The sequence below is a fragment of the Cuculus canorus genome, chromosome 17, assembly GCF_017976375.1.
Source record: "Cuculus canorus isolate bCucCan1 chromosome 17, bCucCan1.pri, whole genome shotgun sequence".
Taxonomy (NCBI): Eukaryota; Metazoa; Chordata; class Aves; order Cuculiformes; family Cuculidae; genus Cuculus; species Cuculus canorus.
Window position 1 is genome coordinate 10,261,604 of NC_071417.1, and position 22,289 is coordinate 10,283,892.

The following is a 22,289-nucleotide window of genomic DNA, read 5'->3' on the forward strand; positions in this document are numbered from 1 at the left end:
ACCACTACAGCATTGGAGTCCAACATAAATCTGTTAAGACTGCAATATAACCAATGAAGATGCACAGTTACTAACACGGCATCAACACCAATATTGTTCTTTACCTACCATCCCATACAGTTACTAAGAGAAGAGTCCTGCAAAGGCACACCTTCTGTAAGCTTTTTGGGGAAGAGAAACCAAACTTACTCAGTTTCATCCTAGGCTGTATTAGCTTCAGCTCTACTTTGCACTAATAATGTCATGATGTACGATAAATGACACAATAGCTCAGTCACTGCCATTGTATTCCTCTGCAGTTTGGCATCTGGATATTGAAGAACACACACAGCAGAACAGGGAGACAGTGCAGGTTATCTAATGTCCTCTCCATACTGTGCCATCTGTGACTAACAACTGTGGTTTGAATCAACTAAAGCTTCTGTGTAGCCTTTATTGCACAGCCCTTGTGTCAGCCTTTGTGTGGGTATATCTGACAGAGAGCACTCTGTCACAAGGAGTTCATTCTTTGTCTGAGCATTCCACATATAAAACTGAAATCACAACCCTTCCACTGTTCACTAATGTTCAGCCAGAGTTAGGACATCTCTATTGAGCTACATTGCCTACTCTTGCCAGTGCATTAATGCTGCCGCACAGGCTTGGTATTTCCATATTTGGGTAACTGTAACAATCAGCACATATTTAGATCCCCTTTTCCATGTTTCCATCCTACACATGCATCTTTTGCAGACTTTCCTCCCAAAATCAGAACATTTGTCCTGAAGTGGTCCTAGCAGAGGTCTTTCCCATGTGAAAGCTTCCACTCGATGAGACAATCTGTGCAGATTTTTGAGTCCTTATATCAGTGGACAGGAAATGTTGAACATCCCTTTCTAACACAGGCTATAATGCAATTTGCTTTACAGTCTCGAGATGATTTGCTGGTCCTGAACACAAATGACAGGCATAAATGCCTCAGTTACAAGTACTGATGTTCATTCTATTGCCAAAAATAAAGCTTTAGTCTTTATGTAAAGACCGGGATTTGACCTCTGAGCTTGGTGTCCCAGCAGTTTAAGTGCACTGCGATTCCTGAACGCATGCCATTACCAGGAATGAAAAACAGCAAGCACTTTCAAACCCAGATGAGAAACAAAGTCATTTGTTGCAATGGCCTAGAAGTAACTGATGAAGTATTGGCAAAGTGATAAGTGGAGTGAGGAACAACCTGGAAAGCACTAACAATGCTAAGAGCAAAGGCTTTCTAGACGGAGTTGTCTATAATGCTTTACTAGGTGAGAAATGCATGTCTTGTCTGCTGAAGGTACATGGACTCTTGCTTTACAAAGCACTGTAGACAGAAACATTGCTATTAACATCCTAATGCTATTAATTATGGACCAGCTTGTTCCCAGTGACATGTAGAATTAGATCCTCAGGTTTGTTCTACTCCTGAACAGTGATTTTGTCTTTTTGGTGGGTAACCACAATGCCAGACACACCTACTCCTTAATAAAGCCTGTTTAACAATACTCCTTCAGGCAGGGTTTTTCTTGCATTATTGTTGCACATTTCAGGTGGCTGAAGTCACTTGGCCCCCAGCCAGCACAAGTTTAAAACAGCATGCAATAATTCCAAGAAAAAGTGTACTGCTTGTCCTGCCTTAGCTTCGAGCTTTCCCACAAGAACTACCGCAAGCAAAACTCTCCCTGCTCACGCTTGCTATTCTTAGCCTTGTGCAGTGCCAACAGCTCCAAATTACACCCAGTGTGGAGGTCCCAGCACATCAGTTCAGCACTCACACTCTGAACCGACCACGTGCTCCTGACCACATCTCAAGAGTCTGCAGATTGCTTGAGACAAAAGACTTCCAGCTCCTTCTGCCTGTCCACAGTCCTTCCCCACTGGAAAGGCTGATTCTCAGCACCCTGCGATTCTGTGGTTGAATGCTCTGAAGGATAGAATTAATCAGAATAGTATTAAGCATCGAACCCAAAGTTTCTACGGGGCAGGAGCACGGAGCTCTAGTCAGCGCCTGTGCTGATGCATGTCTACAGTCCAGCACAAGTTTTACAAGGAGATACCCCCTTTTGCAGGTCAGCTTTTCACACTCGCAACCAAACTGATTCCAATCCTCACAGCAGTCCAGAGCATCCCATTCAATAAAAGTGTGTTTTTACTTAGTGTGTAAACCTGCTAGCCTCACTCAGAAAAGTAAACCAGCACCCCACCAGTGCTTCTCACCTGGAGTGATGAAGGCATTCTTTAACAATAAGGACACTGTTTCAGGCTTCGAAGCAGGCACTGTTTTTTGTGACTGTTTGGGCCTTGTCCCAGCACTGGCCAGAGGAACAGCTTTGGGGAGTGCAAATGTCATCTGGGACTGCAGCTGGGGCCGGGGCTGCCCCTGAAGGACAGTAGTCTGGAAAGCCAAGTTACAAGGCACTCCTGCACCTGGCTGCTGCGTTGCCAGGACAAGGTTCTGGCTTTGGCTGAAGGTGGTGGCAGGGGCATTTTGGGTCAACGTAGCAGAAGCTGTGTGAGTGATAACTGTAGATTCACAGAGGCCAAACTTCTGGGTTTCTGGTGCAGCAAACGCCGCTGGTGGAGAGCTTAAGCTAGAATTCAGAGGCACCGCAGGCAACGAGGACTGGTGCTGTTGTGTTGCAGGTTGAAGCAGTGGCAAGGGTGTCTGAAACACGGGCATAAAAGTTTGCGGACTGCTGAGAGATGAGTCAGGAGTGAAGTCCGCTGGCTGGATGAAAGATCCCTCGCTTCTGATGTTGGAACACTGGTCAGTGTCATCGGGAATGACAGGAGCAGGTACTGAGGAAGCAATCAGTCCATCGCTGATGTTCCCTGCTGGAAGTGCGTTGGGCAGTGAATCTGATGGCAGGACAGGAGACTGACAAAAAGAAAAATATTACAGATTGAGACATGACCTCAAAACTCTTGTCTGAGCTCCTTCTGAGAAGGACATGGCTCATGAGAGTCTTCATATAGCACATGAGTGCCTGAGATAAGGCTGCTTTCAACACGGAGAATCTCTCTTACCTGGGGAGGATGGCTGCTGCTGCTGTCTGTCGTAGCTGAGCTGACAGCAGACACAGAAGGGAAATAATTACTGGAACGACTGGGCGTAAATAAATCTGAAATATGAAAAGCCACCTATTAATTTTCTACTTTTCATACTCAAGGTACAGTATTCATAGATACTAAAATTCACAGGAATATCAGTATCATTTAGCAACTAACGAAAACACAACACTGACTAACTAAGCAATGAATTGCTGTCTTCTAGAGGAAGCGATCTCTTCAGGGTAAACCTTCAACTTTCATGCAAGCTGAGACAATCAGACAACACAAAAATCAGTCCACTGTTAAAGGTTCACCTACACAGATAGCCAAGAGCTGATTCTCAGTGCAGTGCCACAAAAGTCAGTTATCTGATGCAGACTGCATGCAGGCCCAGCAAACAGACTTTTGACTCCCATGAAGATCCATAACCATCAAAATCATCAGTAGTAGTCATATGTAATTCTTGAGAGTACCAGGAAATGTTCCAAGGCAAACAAAGTGTTAAATCACTTAATCACTAAGAGGTGTTAAAAGGGAAAACCTTAAGTGATTCTGTGAGTTTTCCTGTCTGTACCTGACATTCTACCTCTAATTACTCAATGACTTAAGGTCTAAATGCTACTCTTTTGAAAGTAAATTAACAACCAGGTTCAAACCTTGGAGTAAAATCCTAAAGTGACTCTCAAACCCAGGTAATTAAAGGACTGGGGTCATAGTAACAAGGGAGTCTACCCACATATGCATCTGCCTGAAGTAACAAACACAGAAAACGCATAGTGTTCTTCACCTTTCACTCAAATCTCTTGCCTTCTAAAGAGAGCAGATATCTGCGATGTTTAATCTTCTGTTAAAACCTAGGTCATAAATCATTGTGATTTTAAATAAATTAATCTTATAAATATATGATTCTTACCCTGAAAAGGCTCAAAAGTATCCATAAAATCAAAATTTGGCTGGAGAGGTATAAGCCCTGGTTGAATCATGTCAGCATTTCCCAAGTGTGCTGCAAAATCCAGAAGACAGATTAGATTAGCTTCACATCCCTCGCACAGTAAGAGCAGCAGGAATATAGCATTTGGCTCCAATACCAGCACACATCGCACAGCCAGGCTCAGCAAAGATGTTTACAGAAAAACTGCTGCTGAAATGAACTAAGCATCTGCTTTTCTTCAGAACAACAGCACAGTTCTGAAATCAAAACCATTGGGGAATGAAACTTTCAACTAGAAAAATAGATGAGGTGAAACCTGAAGGCTCAAACTAACAACTGGGGATTGTCTCCTGCTCCTAAAACTCCTGTTCTGACCCTGCTGCACAATACACAAACATGCTGGGAAGCACAACCTGAACCACCACAGCTCGGAGCAAGGTATTTTAAAATAAACCATTACCCATTTCATTTTGCCACAAGTACACTTCATGTAAACCACAGCAGCTCAGGAGTTGCTCAGACAGCTTAGACATCCACGCAGTAAGGATGATGGATAGTGGACATCTGCTGTCCCATCAGACAGCCACAGCCTGCAGTTAGGGGCAGCACTTGACAGAACAGTATTGCACTTGCAACTGTTTTTACAGGAGACATGACTTCCACTTGTTCTAAGGGACATATCCGAAGAAAAATACTAGGCATTCACTTAGAAATATACACACATGTGCTTTGAGATAAATAACCCCCTCATTACTGATAAAGGCAAATACTACTCATCACAGATTTATCCAGAGCAATATTAGTGGACAAGGCTAGGAGCGGCAAGTAAGAAGGTAAGACAGAAATGGATGAGTAACTGGGATTCCATGACCTTTGAAGCATAAAACAGCTAAATATCTGTATTAGCAAAGTCAGATAAAATTCTTAGGCAAGACTAGAAGAGCAGCAAAGCAACAAACCAGACTTCTCTAAGAGGTTCCCGCTGCAACATAGCTAACAGCCAACACATACCTATGTCCCTGAAATTTGGCCAGGAAACCAGCTGATGTGAAGACAGTGTGGAGAACAGTGTGTCGGTGAACTCAGACATAAGCATATCTGCATCCAGGAGGCTGCCTTCCTCCATAGGGACAGGAGTTTCTCTGCCATACCTTCTTTTTTGCCAGAGAACCACATCATCATCCTGCCAAAGGAAAGGAAGAAAAGTCAGGCTGCTTACAGAAAGCTAAAGCAGTCTGGTGTAGATACATAAAAGCAGTATTAATTTTTCACATTTTTAGAGAAAGAAACTACTTTAGGAGCCATATAAATGGACTGAAACAGATCAGCGCTACTTCCGATAAACAACTTCAGCTCGCTGATTTGACCAACAACAGAAAACTTCAGTGGAATACCATAACACTCTGGGAAAAGTTTTTGCCTCAAACCCAGACGCTGACTAGAAGGACATAAGCCAAAATAACTTCAGCACTTCCTAGTTTCATTGATTATACACATATTTTTTCACCTACCGTTTAATGATCCCTTGGCTTGAATAACAATTTAAAAATAACACACAGCAAAAACTCAAAGCAAACAACTCCCATCTTGAAGTGTGTCTGAATCTCTGAAAGGGAGTTAAGTGCAGGATCCCGACACATTAGTTGCCCTTGTTGTGGGCAGCAGGAAGATCCGCAACATGCAGCACGAACACCTCCACAGATCCAGTTACATAAGCAAGGCAGTAGTGCCAGTTATGGCTCAGTAATAAGATGAAATACAACAGCCATCAAAGAGATTGACCTTTCTGGGCACCCAATACTGATTCTCATTTCTTCTTCTTCATCACCTAACATTCAATCTCTCCTCCATCCAATTTAAACTACAAACCTTACACTAAGGTGCAGAAACATTAGTGTCTAACCTTAATTAAGGCTTAAGCAAGATGCTCATCTTTAGATTCTAATCAATGCAAGCTACTGCACGCTACAGCTTTGTTACTGCAGCTTCTACAAGCATAAGTGGTGCCATTTATCAGTGGTATTACCTACCCTGACCAAACTTGAAAGATCTTCATCTTTATGTTTCTGTAACTGTAAAAGGAAAACAAAACAGATGTTCAAGTCAAAGTAGGTCCTGTACATGGCAGTAGAAGACCTGATTTTGCAAAATTTTAAGACCAAATCATGCACAATTAGTCCCTGCATAATAATTTTTAGTTAAATGGGACTAATCAGATTAGTACGTCTGTACTAGCTTACAATCTGTTTTAAGTATTCTTGCACGCTAGCAAAAGTGACATCGAAACTCAAAAAGCAACAACATGCTGAACAAGTTCAAGTAAGCTACCGTGTAAACAAACAGACCCTTTTCTTGAAGTATGTTCTCCACTTGTGGTATTCCCTGATGACAATTTCAATTCTTCGTTTCCAGTATTTTCCCTCTGTTGCAATGGCCTGAGAACACAAACACATACCATGAATTACACAGAATCACGTAATGGCTGAACGTTCAAAAAATTTCCAAGCAAATATTCAAGCATAAAAAATGCAAAAGAAAGCAGGCTAATTCTGTTTGAGCTCATGTATCAGCAGTCCATACTGCCCAGAGTTCAGCTATCAGACCAAATCTGACAGTGCTAACTTCATCATTTCCACAATACAGAAACAAGAGATGATGTCTGGCTGCACTGTCAGCATCTCCCAGATCAGCTCAACCATAACCAACGGTTAAGAAATGGCAAAAAATCCTTTAAAATGCATTTACTAAAATACAATGTATGAAGCATATGATGTCCTGTTCTGTAGAAAACTGGCAAAGAACTGCTATGCTACTCTCTTATCTAGTGGAGTAGAAAATCCTGCTCCTAACTCTAGAGCTCATTATTCTGTTCCTCACATTTTACATACCTCTGGACGACGATGTTCATCGACATCAACAGAGCCGTCGAGCGGAGTCACAAAATGGCACACTGGATTCTTGCGCTTCTCCAGGTCTGAAACAAGAATGAAAATACGAGTGCTCAGCATGTACAGGCTCTACAGAGAGCTCCATCAGTTCAGTGACAACATGGGAAAAGAAAAATCTAGCCAGGGTTCCTCCCAGACAACCAACACATAAAAGGGAGATCCCGGGTCATGCCTGCACTGCTCAGCACAGCCTCTGTGTGGACACCTCTAAGAACACCCTGATCCGATCTCAGACATCCGGGCCTTTAGCAGACTTTTGAACTTTTCACTAGACAGTAATTTCAACTTTCTTGCTTCTTACACGTGTCTCTTGGAAATTACTTTATAGCAAGGAACACAGCGGAGCACGATACTTACACTGCATGTACCATGCCCTCCAGATGGCGTTATTGAGACGGATTTTATCTCTCCACTGAAGTTTCAAGCCTTTAAAATTTTTCCATTTTGGTGAAACCAGCTTTCCACTGAAACAAAACAGACAGTAAATAATCCTAGTTTCAATTTTTCTCTTCCCACTCCTTTCATGATAAAGTATCTCCCTAAAAGTGCCGAACTACCAACAGAAAATGTACAACAAGCCATGGTTGACAATTTTGCCCCATGCTGTCCATGGCATCCTGATCGAGGTGCCAGAGATCAGTGCAGTTTTCAAGAATCCTTTGTGCTCTCATCTGCCTGCTAACAACTGTCATAACTGGTCTCACAAGTATATTCAGCAGGAGTGAAATTCTTTTTACCCCCGCTTTGATCCTTGCCAGCATCCCACCTTTTCAAACGCCAGCCTTTGAGCCTCCATCAGCTGAGAACAAGATTGCTCAAAATTAAGCCCAAAATTTTGTCTAGAGGTTTTTGCATGTTTGGCCACATATAGTTTTGGCTTGGATTTTGTTGAGGAGCTGGATGAAGTTAACACAAGTTCATTTCTACAGTTTCATTCTATTTTCCAGGCTGGTAACACCGGAAATGAAGAATGAAATGCTAGTTCTGGCCCAAGAAAAAACATCATCTGCCAATTCTACAACGCTGGTAACCACAGCTAGACACACAGGACCACCAAGAGACTGGGAACAGCAACTTTTCTCCAAGGAAAGGGAAGATTGGAAAGAGAAACAGCATATGGATAAACAATCTTGGGAAGTGGAATGGAGAGGGTATGAAAAAGGAAGAAGCAACAGGAACTCCAGTAAACACTGTATAAACACAAACTACTCAGTCCTTAAAGCACACCTTTATGAATCATTAATCCATACTATTGCCAGAGAAAAGGAAGTATGAAATGTTCATAATGTAGCATAGTTCAAGCTGTGGATTAAAGTATAGGCATCGTGCCTATCCCAGGTTCTCCCTCTCATTTTTTATGGCTTTAGTCATACATCTTCCTAGTTTATGTCTTCTTATGCTGCTTGTGCATCCTTGCTACAAGGGATGTGGACCAGCAATACCAACCGCAATCAACAGGACAACACACACAAAGGCAATACATTCATCTTGAAACATTATGAACATCAGGTCAAGAGGTTAAGGTCTTCAGCAGTGAGGAGTACACAACTGAGTAATGGTGACATCACCTCCAAACAATCAGAAAAGATCAAATTGTGCTACTATTTGTAACTATAATGCCAGTTGTAGCAATGGGTTAAATCACCATCACGGGAGCTGTTCTTCCATAGGAAAAAGATACTATTTTTGCTCCTTATATTTTAAAATAAAACTGCTATGCTTTTATATGCACAAAGTAGGTGTAGAGGCCAGACATCAACCGCGCTAAAAGGACATTTGACAGCCTGTGAGTCCCATGTCCACCACAGCCCATGCTCAGCAGCCCCTTCAGGCTGCATGATGCATGCCGAGCCCTCTCAGCTGCTCTGCCACAGCCTTTCGGATACTGCTGCCTGAGAAGAAAAAGTACAAACAACATTTGGTGCACAAACCAGAACACTGGCTCCCTCTAAGGCAAGGAGATTTGCTGGAGAAAGTGACTTCACTGAGTGGAAGTAGTAGTAAAACATTTAACCGTTAGCAAGGAACATGAAAAACAATTGATGTACTTGTGTCGTTCTCTGTAGCTGGGCTCTAAGATGCTCTGTACAACCACACTTTGTGTGCTCAATGAAGTCTAGGAAAGCCCTTCTGGATTCTATTTATTAATTTCTTTTTGCTAGAGTGCCCGTATGTCCCTCTTGGAAATACATCTTCTCTAAAAGCCCACTTCTGAGTTACAAATGTCTTTCAGTTTATGGAAAGATCTCCAAATCAAGTATTTTATCTCTGTTATCCTGCTGCTATAGGTAGGGACAGACTGTGGATCTCCATCCGTTTAATATTTCCCCCATCTTCTCTATGAACTCTCATCACCTTCACAATGTTCACTGCACAGCAAGCTCTGCCACAAAAGCATGGCATATTTTGTCTTATCATTCCTTCTAAACCCAGATTAAAGCACACCTTTTCCTGTTTCGCATATGTACATCAACAGTTTGGAAATAACAGATTAACATGCTGATGCATCACCAACACTGATGAAATGGCCGCATGCCTTTGACCAAGAAATCTGTCATTTAATGTTCATCTCTCCATAGCTCAGTGTGACCAGACAGTTTGCCAAAGCAACAAAACTCTAATAATCTTCCCTCAGAATAAAAAGAACAAATGCTTTTCTACAAAAAAAAGTGGAAGGAACTGTAATTAATCCTTATACACTCCTTGGGTCTTCAACGAGCCAATTAAAACTTGAATTAAAATACACAGTTTAAAACATTTTCTACTACATTCTTACAAAATGCTAAACAAAAGTAGTGCATCAAAAGAAGGAAGTGATTAAGAACCTATTCTTAAAATAATTATTATTTTTAGTTCCCATGGGAGCAAAGCACAAGCCCAGCTTGAGGTCATAAGTGAAACAACTTCAGCCTCAGCAGAGAGGAGTCAGCGTGAAGCTGACAACAATAGACACTATTCCAAATTCCAAAGTGAGTGGAAAGTCAGTTATATTGAACACTGACTGAGAGCAGCTGCCTCACTGAAACCCATCTTCAGACGTCAGAGCTTTTCAGGCGGAAAACAAACGAAAAGCCAGAGCCCCACTGCCTGCTGCTCCTGCCAGCTCCCTGCTCCCGTGACCACAACTCCTACAAGAAACGCAGAGCAACTCGCCGACCAGCAAACATCACAATGTACGTGTGAGCACAGAATGGCAGTGCACACACAGTCCTTGCTCTCTCTACAACGGCTGCTGCAACTCTGCTGGTTCCAAAGAGGGGAGGAGGAGAGCATCCCAAGGACCAAACACTCCACAGCACAGGCCAGGACAGCTGTACTCACCCCAGCCAGTGGCATGACCAGTGGGATGTTGGTGCTGCATGGAAAGGAGCGCAGAGGGAACTAGGCTCTCGGTTGTATTCTGCAGGGGGTTTTATTGCCAGAAGTACAGCCTGTGCTACTCAGAACGTGCCAGCTCATGTAAGCAATGCAGCAAGAATATGTGATTTTCCTATCTTCATCTCTATCAAACACAAATCAAATCAAGGTGGCTGAAAAACCGTGTGGTGCATAATGTGCAATACATTCCAGAAGCTCAGTTCAGTCTCCCATGTAAAAATCTCCACCTCCTGAGGCCAAATGTCCTCAAGTGATTCAATGACAACAAACCAACCAGGAAAGCTTCAGCTGAACAGCCAACAGTGCTGGAATTCCCTTGGACACAGGAACCCAAAGATGCTTTGGAGTATTTTCAGAAGAGAAGCTGCGACTTCCATATGCTGTAGCTTTCACCTATGAGTCCTGGACATATCAAGAGAGGCTGGAGACTGTTCCCAAGTTTTTTTTTTTACATACTTTTTCCCAGCTCAGGGATTACCTCAGGTAACCAAGACCAACACAGGCAGGTATATAACGCAGCACAACTCTCTCCATTTTTTGAATTCCACTGAAAGCAGCTGTGTTTTAAAAACAATTATAAACCTTCAAACATCAAAAGATGCACAGCGAAGTACAAGACACAGGTGTCCATTGTGAGAGCGTGACCCGATTCTCTAAAATATATCTAATTTTTAAACTTTTCTTCAATAAACTGAAATGTAATTAGGAAGAAGGAGTGTATTCTGACACGTCACAAATGTTGATGGCAAATATCCTGGCATTGTAATGCAAAGTTTTGCCTCCGAGAACCTTAACATTTTCTTCTACGTTAACGGCACCCAGAATAAAGCATTTCAGGCACACACAAGCAAGAAGTGCCTACGGATGATTCTTCCCTTCTTGTCTCCAAAGATGTGGTTTTTAAAGACTCTATGTCAAAGGGTTGCCTTCCAGTAGTGATGAATAGTGAACAGCATTATCAAGTGTTTGGCTGACAAATACTGCGTAGAGGAGCAGTTAACGAATGATCTTACAGGATATTTTAGTGATGCTTTTGACGCAGCAGGTATGAGGCATATGAGTGACTTTTCTTCACAGGTACCAGGCACATGAGACACCATTCACAGCTGTTAGGGTGACTTCAAATTTAAACCAGTAGTTCTCTACAACACTAAAAAAAACATTCAATCACTACCCTCAATGGAAAAACTCTCGCTGACATCTGTAGAAGCACGACCAAGCTCTGATACAAGATGACTCATAACAGAAGAATCCTCTGTTCTCCTCCCTTAAATCAGAGGATTTTAAGATGGACTTCAGTCAGCATTAAACCACATGACATAACCACTCTCTGGATTTGGACAGAAACGGACATTCATCCGCAGGCAAACCCAGTAGCTTAAGGTATTTTTCATTACTAACTAGAATTAAGAAACACCAGCATTTTAAGAAACAAAGAACACTGAAGGGAGCAAGCAGGAAAGTTTTCAATGTGAAGATAAATTCCACCCAAACAAGACAATCTCAGATGCTGGTCCGGTCAGCTGACATAACCTCCATTCAGGAGGCAATTTCAATACATATTGATTAAATGGAAACTATATAGTGTAGTATTGTAGAACTTACACAGCTCAGATGCTTTATTAATCTGTTTCTCATCCAACTTGGAGTTCCCTGTATTTTATCAAACTCAGAAACAGTCAAAACACTCCCACAGTATTATGCTCCAAATCCTTTTCTAAAAGAAGACAACAGGGAAGACTTTGCTGTAAATGCCAGTCTGAAAGATCGTCCTCCCCCCCTTCAGAACAAAATTAAATTTGTTCTACACACTATGACATGTAAATGTTGCTGGGCAAGGAAGTTCAGCTGGAGAGCTGTCTTGTGATTGTAGTGAAATAAATGATGCAGAACATAAAGAGGTCTTTAAGATACCCTGTGAGGGAAGAAATGCATGATCTCTTGCTTAGAAATAAGGAAGCAGTGAGACTGAACTACACGCCCATCGCTATGAGAGCACTAGAAGTACTTCACAAAACATTTTTTTGACATCTCACTGTACTCTGCATGTAAAACTCTTATTTCCACCCTCTCGTCTTTCACTTGGTTTGGTATGTAGGGAGAAGTTGGCTCTAGTTCATGAGAAGTTATTTTACTCTTTTGCACTCAGACAGCACCTGGCCTAGATCTATCGTACACACAATTTAAACATAAACCTCTGAGCGCTGCAGCTGAGATGCCACAGGCCTGACTCTGCTGCCCAAATATATCCTCTCAGGAAACACAGCAAAGATACCTTGAAGAGCAGTTACTGCAGACCTGCAGGAATCGCTCCTCATACCGACCACAGGGCTCTTGTGCACTGTAACTGTAAGCAAATTGCTTCATTTTCAAATCTGAATTTTGTAAATTTAGTTTAGAGAAACAAGGTGCAGACATGTATTGCATTTTTCTGTTTAGTTAACAGATTCCCACTGCCCTTGTGCTACAAAACCTCTTTTTTGCTTTGTTAACTCCTGCCTTAAATCCCACTTTCCCTGTGCCTTTTTCCCTCCTCGATTCCTTCCTGTGTATGATCATGATCATGCAATCTTTTGAGGGAGACTAAGATTTTTCCTTTCATTGCAGGTGATACTAATGAAGCTCTTAATTTAAACAATAATAATAAAAAAATCTGATTTGATATTTCAGTAGCTAAATAGATGAGCTTTTCCAGCAACACAGAAAAGTAACTCTTTGGCTTCTTTCCAGCATTTTTTTTTTTTTATTGAAGGCGTGGTTTTAGTTTGTTTTTTAATCTCCAGTCTGTGTTGTTGGGGAGTTGGGCCTGTCAGCTCAGCTCTCCAAGAGCCAAAACTAACAGTATTCCCCCAAACAAAGGTTCATTCAGAGAATCAGATTATATGCATTGTGTGCTGGAGCAAAAAGGCAGGCAAGTGAAACAAAAACATTTCTATACTGAGTGAACGTGTGTAGGACTTGAGGAGGCCACGCTTTAGCATCTTACTATTCATACCTACAAACTTAATCCCAGCTGCAGCCCTAGGATCCTAATCCCAGACAGAGCTTGTTTTAACAGCAAGCATTAGGGCAGCTCGTTTTCTTGGTTACCTCGTTTCTCTTCCTTATCTGAAATCCTCCAACAGCAGCAGACTTCAGGTTTGTTGGGGGATGTTACACTGCCCACACTACACCAAGGACAGTAGGCAGCTTTGTGCTGAAGTTACACCAAACATTTTAAAACTACCAAACCTTTCTCACTACTTGATTCATCTCCTATAAAATAATACTTCAATCTTCAATTTTCCCCTCTATGATGAGCACTGTATTTAAGAGGCGTTAGAAAAACAACACACAGAAGTCAAAGTTATCCCCTGCCAAATTGGAACTGCAACACCTGCCAAGAAACATGTTATCTGGACTGATTTCACCCAGGAATACTGAGGTATGCAGCTCCTGAAAAGGAACAGGAAAGTAAAAGATCAGTCATATCCCAGAAGCAAACATTTCTGCCCCAACAAATGCACTATAACCCTTCATTTATTTATTTTACAAACTGAATGTTATTTTAAGCAAAGTTTAACTCAATTTGCATAAATGAAGGTTAACAGTGTTGGGGCTCTTGCTCTGATGAGGATCACATCTATGCTGGCGACTCAGGAACGGACCCAGTAACTGTTGTGGCACACTGAGCGCTACCCTGGCTTACATCAGCAGACCTGGGCTTGGCAAGGCAATGTGCTATGGGCTCCTCAGAGAAATGCACAAGCTGACAAATGTGAGATCACATGCCTGCATTTGCTTGCAAAACTGCATCCAGTTTCCTTTCCCTACGTCTTGCCATGCCAGATGGACTTCCAGTTGACGCTCTCACCACCTCTGCTTTGACTTGCTGCTCCCTCCAGTTTCTCAGGAAATCATAATCTCACCGAGTTTAAAAACAGTTTTCCAGGACAAAGCACTCTGCTCAAACATGGGCCACCACCTCGTCAAATTTCAAGGCCCTGCTCCAATCCTTAGGGCAATATAACCTTTGAAAAGTGGTTAGTACTTCTTTTACTTTGTTTATTTTAATATGGATTATACATTTTGTTTCAGCTTTATTACTGGAACAGACTGAACCACTTTGAACAACTTTTCATCCAAAAACTATAGTCTCAGGCACAGGTAAGTTCGGATCCAACAGTTAACCAGAAGTAGGTCACACATTAGGGATTGGTGGGCAACTTTAAGAACAGGAGCTGCTACCAGTGTTGCCTACAGTAACCGCGGGGTAAGAGAGTGGGGAAGTTAATTCTTTTTAATGTTTTCTGCAGCGTGGTTTAACTCCTCAGTTTAAAGGACTCACCACTGTAACACAACAATTGTTTTATCTTTGTATTTAAAGCAGTAAGCATGAAACCTGCTCACAGACTGTTGCCAGAGGAGCTGTTCTCCACCTGCAAGCTGCGGGACGAGGATTGAAGCTGATCTACTAGAGATGTAAAATTTCAAATCCAACCCCATCCCTGCCTCCCCTTCTCACTGGTGCTGGGATTGCGAGGTTCATGTGGCTCAGTCAGTGCTGTGCCCTGGACCAGAACAACCAGAAAATGAGTATCCAACATGATTCACGAACTTGTCTAAATTATTTTTAGCACAAAAAGCTTGAGAACTTTCATTTAGGGAACACACGTTCTACTCTTTGTTTGAAAGGAGCAAAACTAACACCAGGTTTAAAATACCCTGTGACTTCTTAGCACCCAATGGTGTTCCAGCAACTGTGATAAGCAGCAGCAAGGTCTGTGAGAGTTATCAGATTCTCTTTGCTGCATCATCTTTACCAACAGTTTTCTTTTCACCTCCCTCCCGCTGCATGCTTCCCTTTCAGAAATAAGCCACCGCGCACACAATGCACCCCTTCTACTCTCCATCACTTCCTTCTTTTCATCTTGCCTCCCTGCTGGGCTAACAAAGATTTTGGTGAGGCAAAGGAAACGTTAAATATCTAACAAGATTGTGGGTAGTGTAACAGATATCACCATCAGTTCTACTATTATCTTTTCATACAGAAATCTCTGCTAGGAGGCAGAGGAGCATTCCTTGTGCTATCAACTGTTATGACGATGATCAACATATCGTGCTGACAAATATATCAAGAAAGGAATTCACATCAGCTCAATACATTTGGTTCTCCTTGGTTTTGCAGTGTTTCTTGTGCTCTCTCAGCATGGTGAGAAATGTCATTTTTAGAGCAACCTCAATATAAAGGGAAGTGATATTATTCACTTGTTTCACAGTCTCTTGATATTTTCCATTTCTTCCTAAAGCTTGATTTCTGCCACTGGCTTTTGCTCATGTCTAAGCACCTAAATTATGGTTCAAAGACTTTTTTCACAGACGGAGCTTCTGAAAAACCCAAACAAAGCGTATCAGCACAGCAGATCAGCACCGTGCTCCGAGCAACACACAGACCGAGAGAAACGCAGAGCTGTTTACCATGCTCACAGCAACCTGAAACCAGCCCTTCTGCTACAGAGGATAGGGTAACATTCTCTGCCCAACATACATGCCTATAAATACACTGCAAGACTTCAGGGATCTTACTCTGAAAGCAACTTTAAAAAGAAGAGACACTCTCCCACCTCTCCCCTGTGAAACAAAGCTCTCCCACCAGCTCCCTGCAGGGTGAAAACCAACAGCCTTATTACCAAATGCAGTTAGTAAAGACTCCAGACTGCAGCAGCACATACAGTTTATTCAAAGTTTACATAAAAGCTGAAACAGAGACTTCACAAATGACAGAAGCAGTCTAAAGGCAACGTTGTGTTAATATTCAGGCTACTGAAAGTTCAAAAAAAAAAAACATCAAAAGACACTGTGGCAAGAAAACCTCTCCCAGAGTTAAGAGAAAACAGACTCGAATGAGGAAAAAAGGGAGTTTAGAAAAAAAATAAAATAAAAGCACCCCTGAAAGGGCATCCATAGCTCACAGGAAGAGTTTCTGCTTAGAGCTTGGTTGGCTCTAAGTGCTGTGCTACAGGAGCAGCCATCTCGCAATGTGCGGCAGTGAAACCCCCCGGGATTCACCAAAGACCACAGCCTCCTTGGAAGGCTGAATATTCAGAGTGGAAAACAGACCTTCACCTCTGGCTGACCAGCTGGAACAGGAGCTGTGGAAACTTGTCTGCAGCTCCGCAGGAAGGGCTGGGCAAGTGACCCTTCGTTAATCAACTGGGACATGGCAGAGCAGAGGGAGGATCATACTAATGCTCATGACAGCAAGGCTCACCACACTTCTCCCAGGTGGCTCTCATTGCCCATTTAGGATCGGACAGGGCAAGGAGATGCCTGGCTCCCACACGCAGGTGGGGAGATCAGTCCTGTTCTTAGGAAAGTGGCTCCAGCCATGCTGAAGAGCAGAGCTTATGTTATGAGGGTGGTTATGATCACGATGCTCACCACAGCACAGGGCACTGATGAATGTTTCATAGCAGTTTACAAAGCGAGGCAAGAGAAAAACCTTGATTTTATTGCAATATAACCTTATAAAGTCATTCCTTTGCCACCATACTTGAACACCCCCCAGCAAAACCATTCAGCATAGGACACAGCTGAAATTATTCCCTTTCCTTACCAAGAACACATTTTCAAATGGACTGAGATGGTTTATGTCCCAAAACAAGTGGTGACTTCCAAAGTAAAACATATGACAATATCAGCACTTTCCTGAATCTTAGGATAAACAAAACAACAAAGAACACCGTTCACTAAAGGACCCTTGCACAAGTCTCTTCTTTGAACTATGTTTTTCCCACGTGCCAAAATCACAATAGATCAGCCCCAGCCTTCACTCTGCAGAGTCTCTTAGAGTGATCAAGTGAAAGGTAGCTAACATTTCTTACACATTTATTGCTATAGAGAGAAGAGATCTCTCTAGATTTCCTGCGATCTGTATCTCCACTTCAAAAAGCCTGCTACATCTACAAAGCCTATAATCACCACATGCAGAGGTCTGACCCCCAAGCCTACTAATATGCTAATAAAAACTGCTAATAAAAGTTCTAGGCTTCTTAAGCTCCGCTAAGATTTTTACTGGGGATTCGAGCGTTCTACTTGTATGACTGGATACTGAAAACAGATGGGATGCATGCTGGGCTCCTAAACAACAGCTTTCACGGACCAAAAGTTTATTAGAAGCAGTAATGAGCTGGCTTTTATTGCAGATTTCTGTGCATCTACTTAGAGGGTCCCTAAGCTGAGCTGTGCTCTACAATAACGTTTCCTGATTTGACAAAGCGAGTGAGTGAACTCTAACCACATGGCTCCTGGGAAGGGTTAACTATTTCACATAGCAAGAGAGACAGAGCAGAGCATAGGAATGCCTCTTGTTCCCATGCAGTTTGACTACTGATTACCCCTCCGCCATAGGAGAATGACTCAGATCATACAGTCAGCCAGGTCACAAACACTGGCTGCCTGCTTTCACAACACAGCAGAGTACCCAGCACCTTCAGGCAGGCGGTTAGGGAAGGCAGCAGCACACAACTAGGCTGATACCACAGTGAGCAGCCACGCAGCAACACAAACTGAGCTTATCTGAAGCTTCCAGACCTAAATACCACTGACATACACTGTCCCATGGTGCCCTGAAGAAATTGTGCTGCCTTCAAGCAAAAGCTGTTATTTTGATAAGGTAAAAGACAAATCTCTTATTTAGAAGAAAAAAGGTTGGCAAACAGGGAAGGTGCTGCCTGGGATTTTTTTCAGAGCTGATACTAAAACGCTATCAAGCCAACTTCAGTACCTGGCACCAGCACTTGCCTGCTTTAGCAAGGCTGCAAGAACACCCATACAGGTTGGGTCAAAAGTCCAGCTTTCCCAGCACTGAGTCTCCAGCAGTGGACATGAGATGGTGCTTGGGGAAGAGTAAGAACAAGCATTTTTGTATGACAGGCCCTCCTGTCCCCTCCAGCTCTTCTCATCTGTGAAGAAAACTTATAGAACTATTATACTGACCCACTCCCTAAAAGTAAATCGGAAGAACCACACTATTTCTCCTTTTGCTGTGTTTACAGACACCCTTTTCCTCCCCCCCCCCCGCCAATACATGGGTGAGTTGAATATGGGTATGATTTGGCAGGCCTCTGCTTTGAAAAGGGAGTGATAATGACATTTTTAATGGAGAACAGCCACTATGGTGACTACCACAACAACTCGGATGCCCCAGCTTTTGGACAGAATGCTTCAGGCTCTCAGCTATTTTGCAATCTCGGCTTTCTATTTTCAACAGGTTTTAAGTGACAAACATGGTTGCTAATTACCTGAAGTATGTGTAATTTCCTCTTGGATGATAATTGTGTCTTTGATCAAGTCAGTTCTCCCGTCACAACATTTGAAAGAAGCTGACAACATGCAAAGAACTTCTCTGGCTCTGTAGCAGACCTAAGTATTTCACAATATCCAAATCCTTTGACCCAGACCTTCCTTTCTACAAGGAAAAATATTCTTAAACCTAGAAAAGTCATTTTTCCATGTGTTCCCAGGTCACTAACCTGTTCCCTCCACTATAGCCCCTCCTTTCGATTTTCCCTCTCAAAAGCTGTGTTATAGAGAGGAAAAAACAAGTCTGTCGTTCCCTTTCACAGTTTCATGCTTTCCCACATCTGGCATGCCACACAAGTTCCCTCAACCTCCATCCTGTCAGGGACAGATGTTTACCAAGCAAACAGAAAGTTGGACTAAGCTCAAATATCTGTGTGGATATTAAACATGCAGGAGTTTGAACGTATACAGGGAAACATTTATACGTTCTCTGGACACTGCATACAGTGAGCTAACACATGACACATGGCATCCAAACGCGTACCTGCTCTTAACAGACAAGCAAATTTCAGAGCCCATTCCTGAATTCCCAATGCAGCTTAGCAGAACCAGGACTTTGTTGTGTTGTCTCACTCAAATAGGGCAAGTTCTCCTCATGCAGCCAGTGTCAGTGTAAATATTATTAGCAGAGCTTGACTTGCATGGAGATGCTTATTCACACTGATACAGCTTCTATACAAACATTTAGAAATTAATTAGAATGAGCAGGGACCAACCATCTGAGAAAATAACAAATGATATCATTCTTTGCTCAGGGAAATGTGGCAGCAGATAGTATCCACAGCCACTGACTGGTAGATCAGGAACGCAACAAGATCTTCCACCACCCTCTTCCTGCTTGGCACTTCTTCTCTAACAGCTGCCAAGCCCACAGCCAGGTATTTCCTTCTATATTTTTAGTTTTCCTTTTTCCCCCTATTGGTCACTTCTGCCTCTGACACACGGCAACGCAATAGCTTTCAATAACTAAGACAAGCTACATCCAGTGTCACACCACAGCACCAGCAGCAAAAGCTTGCATAATAAGAAGATAATGAAGAAGAGTCACGGATTTGCAAGAAGAATCACAAAGAACTGAGAAGCATTCCCACAATTCATGCTCCATTTGGGAATGGTGTCAATAGTGAAGACAAACAGTGAATAATTTTAACAGCAGCCTAAAATCTGGATGCAACAGGCAACAAGAACAATTTAGCAGAATAGCCTGCGACAGCTCATATGCACATCCACATGACTGTATGCTTGCTAGACGGTAACTAGTGGGCCTAAGTTATTTTTAACGTCACTTCTTTCAAGCTGCTCCAAAGACAGACCACCACCGCAGAGGCCTGGGTTCTGTTCACCACTCCCGGTTTGACGGTCTCAGTCTAACCCTTGCCCTGCATTACAATTTTGCTGGGTAAGAACTCAGTCAAGGTGACAAAGCCCCTGACACAGTCAGGGAGACGCGGACAAGAAAAATGTTTTGGATAACCAGCTTGCATGGACTAGGAAAGCGGTCTGGTTGTTGCATAGAGAAGTCGCTGCATTTGCTGCAGCCCTGCTAGAGGTCTGATAGTCATGCTGGCCAAGGTCACTTCAGCTGGCATGTCCTTGAAGTGCTGCAGGAAGAGCACCCATTACTGTGGAACCTTGAGAGAAGGGAGATTAAACAGAGTGGCAGAGGGAAACGCAGGCCAGGATTTTGAGTAAACATCCCACGCTAGAAAGTTCTGAAAACAATGAACATGACAGATTCCAGCAGCAAAAGCATCCCTCGTGCCTCTGCTTGGACACAGACATACCACTTAAAAAAACCCCAACCTGCTGATACATGAGAACTAACAGGCTTCGTTGTTGGATGGATCAGTGGAAAGGCCTTGTCCTCTTCATGCATGATTCAGAGGATCTGTTCTAAGCAGTAGCACAAGATGCAATGCAAAGTCTCCCGAACAGAACAGTCTGATATGCCTCTTGCACCCAGCCTCGCAGATCACAGTCCCAGGACTGGGCTCCTGTATTCACAACCTGGCTCTTTTATTTCTGCTCTGAACTGTCCCGTCCCCCACCCCAAATTCTGTCCTTTGTTTCCCAAATCACTGAGAGAATGCATAGGGAAATATTGTTAATCCATAATTAAAGAGAAGCACAAACAACACATATGTACTCTGCCAATAAAGATATCCTCTACTTGCCTGGGTGTGGTAAAAATTAACAACAAAGATACCTCTGGAAACGCAGAAATCTCCCACTACACTAAAAAAAAGTATTTCTCTCTGTATGTAGCAAGACAGTCCCACGTATAAAAAATTCAGAAAAGGCATTAAATATATTATAAAGGACTGAACCCACTGCTTCCTTGCACTACACCATGAGCTAAACCAGAAGGAGAGATGCGAAAGCCTCTAACACTGCATTACTGATGTAGATAATATTGTGCTGAGAGCACAACCCAAGGATTATGAAGCTGTTTAACAAGTCATTAAAATTAAAAAAGTCATTAAAATCTGTCTGTGCTTTTCAGAAAAAAAAAGCATTCAATTCATTCAGCAGCATGAGTAGCTACTTACACAATGAACCCTTTCCCCAGCATCATGCTATGTCATAAAAGATATACCATGTCAAAAGGGTTATCTGTAGGTCGGCAGTGGTCTGGCCTAAACACACTTACACATCACTAATTAAAGAAAATCAGACTCACTAACATCCTGCCATATGACTATCCCAGTGGTGGCCTGCAGGCCCTTCTCATCTGGCCTGTCACCTTTTGTCGTGTAGTCTCAGGAGACAAAGAAGCCCTGAGAGCCCTTCGGTACACCCTGGGTTTTGCACCCTTAGTGTACCTTCCAAGTGGCCATTATCAAATAACTGACCAATGGAAGGATCATTTCACTGTGCACCCCGAGTCTGAATACTTTTAAGGTACAAACTGAACCTACTTAACAGGGAGGGAATGGTGGTTACCCTGGAGCCAACTGCTCACACCGCAACAGAACGGCCAAGGTGTCATTCAGAGCCTCCTTTAACACAGTCTCCTCAGAAGGATTAAGCTTGTAAGAGATGATCACCGCGTGTATGAGAACGACAGCGGGATAAACACCATCCCCACAGGACGTCAAGCAGACAAGCATCTGCTCAGTCCACCACCACACGTAACACAGCGAGGCAGAGTCCAGCGACTGCAGCACACCAAGCAAAGGGAGGAAAGCAGACAAAAAGCCCATGTCACTCGCACTTCGGGAGTAAAAACAGTTCCCTAACAGGCAGGGTTCTCCAGCTGGAGTGGGACATTCATCTTGTGATTAAATCTCTCTTGCAGAAAAGGGTCATGCCCCACATGGCAAATAGATGATTGACAGCACAAGGAGGCTGACGCCACCTAAGACTTCCAAGCCCAACCCTACAGCTCTCCACAGGTGAAAAATCCAAACTCCTCTATGAAAACACAACTCCCATTGTTCTAAAAGTAGGAGGTCTTCTAGATTCTCCAGAGGGCCACCATCAGCAACAGACTTGAGAATCCAGGGCTGCTGCTCCAGACAGTCTAAGCTTCCTTGGTGGCTGCAAAGCACAGCCCTTTCACCAGGAGAGCGATGGTGCCTCCCAGAACCTCAACCACCAGCCACCGCAGGGAGCAGGTGTTTTTCCCA

At 43.0% G+C, this 22,289-nt stretch overlaps 1 protein-coding gene across 1 annotated transcript in view; it reads right to left on the reverse strand.

Moving 5' to 3' along the window:
- MLXIP (MLX interacting protein) overlaps window positions 1-22,289 on the reverse strand; it is a 43,428-nt gene that overhangs the window by 12,168 nt on the left and 8,971 nt on the right. The window contains exons 2-9 of the mRNA XM_009560428.2: window positions 7,297-7,403; window positions 6,880-6,965; window positions 6,337-6,426; window positions 6,022-6,063; window positions 5,003-5,174; window positions 3,974-4,063; window positions 3,037-3,131; window positions 2,227-2,887 (exon numbers count right to left, since the gene is read on the reverse strand). Of these exons, the coding sequence (XP_009558723.2) occupies window positions 2,227-2,887; window positions 3,037-3,131; window positions 3,974-4,063; window positions 5,003-5,174; window positions 6,022-6,063; window positions 6,337-6,426; window positions 6,880-6,965; window positions 7,297-7,403 (1,343 nt within the window). The remainder of the gene's footprint in view (window positions 1-2,226; window positions 2,888-3,036; window positions 3,132-3,973; window positions 4,064-5,002; window positions 5,175-6,021; window positions 6,064-6,336; window positions 6,427-6,879; window positions 6,966-7,296; window positions 7,404-22,289) is intronic.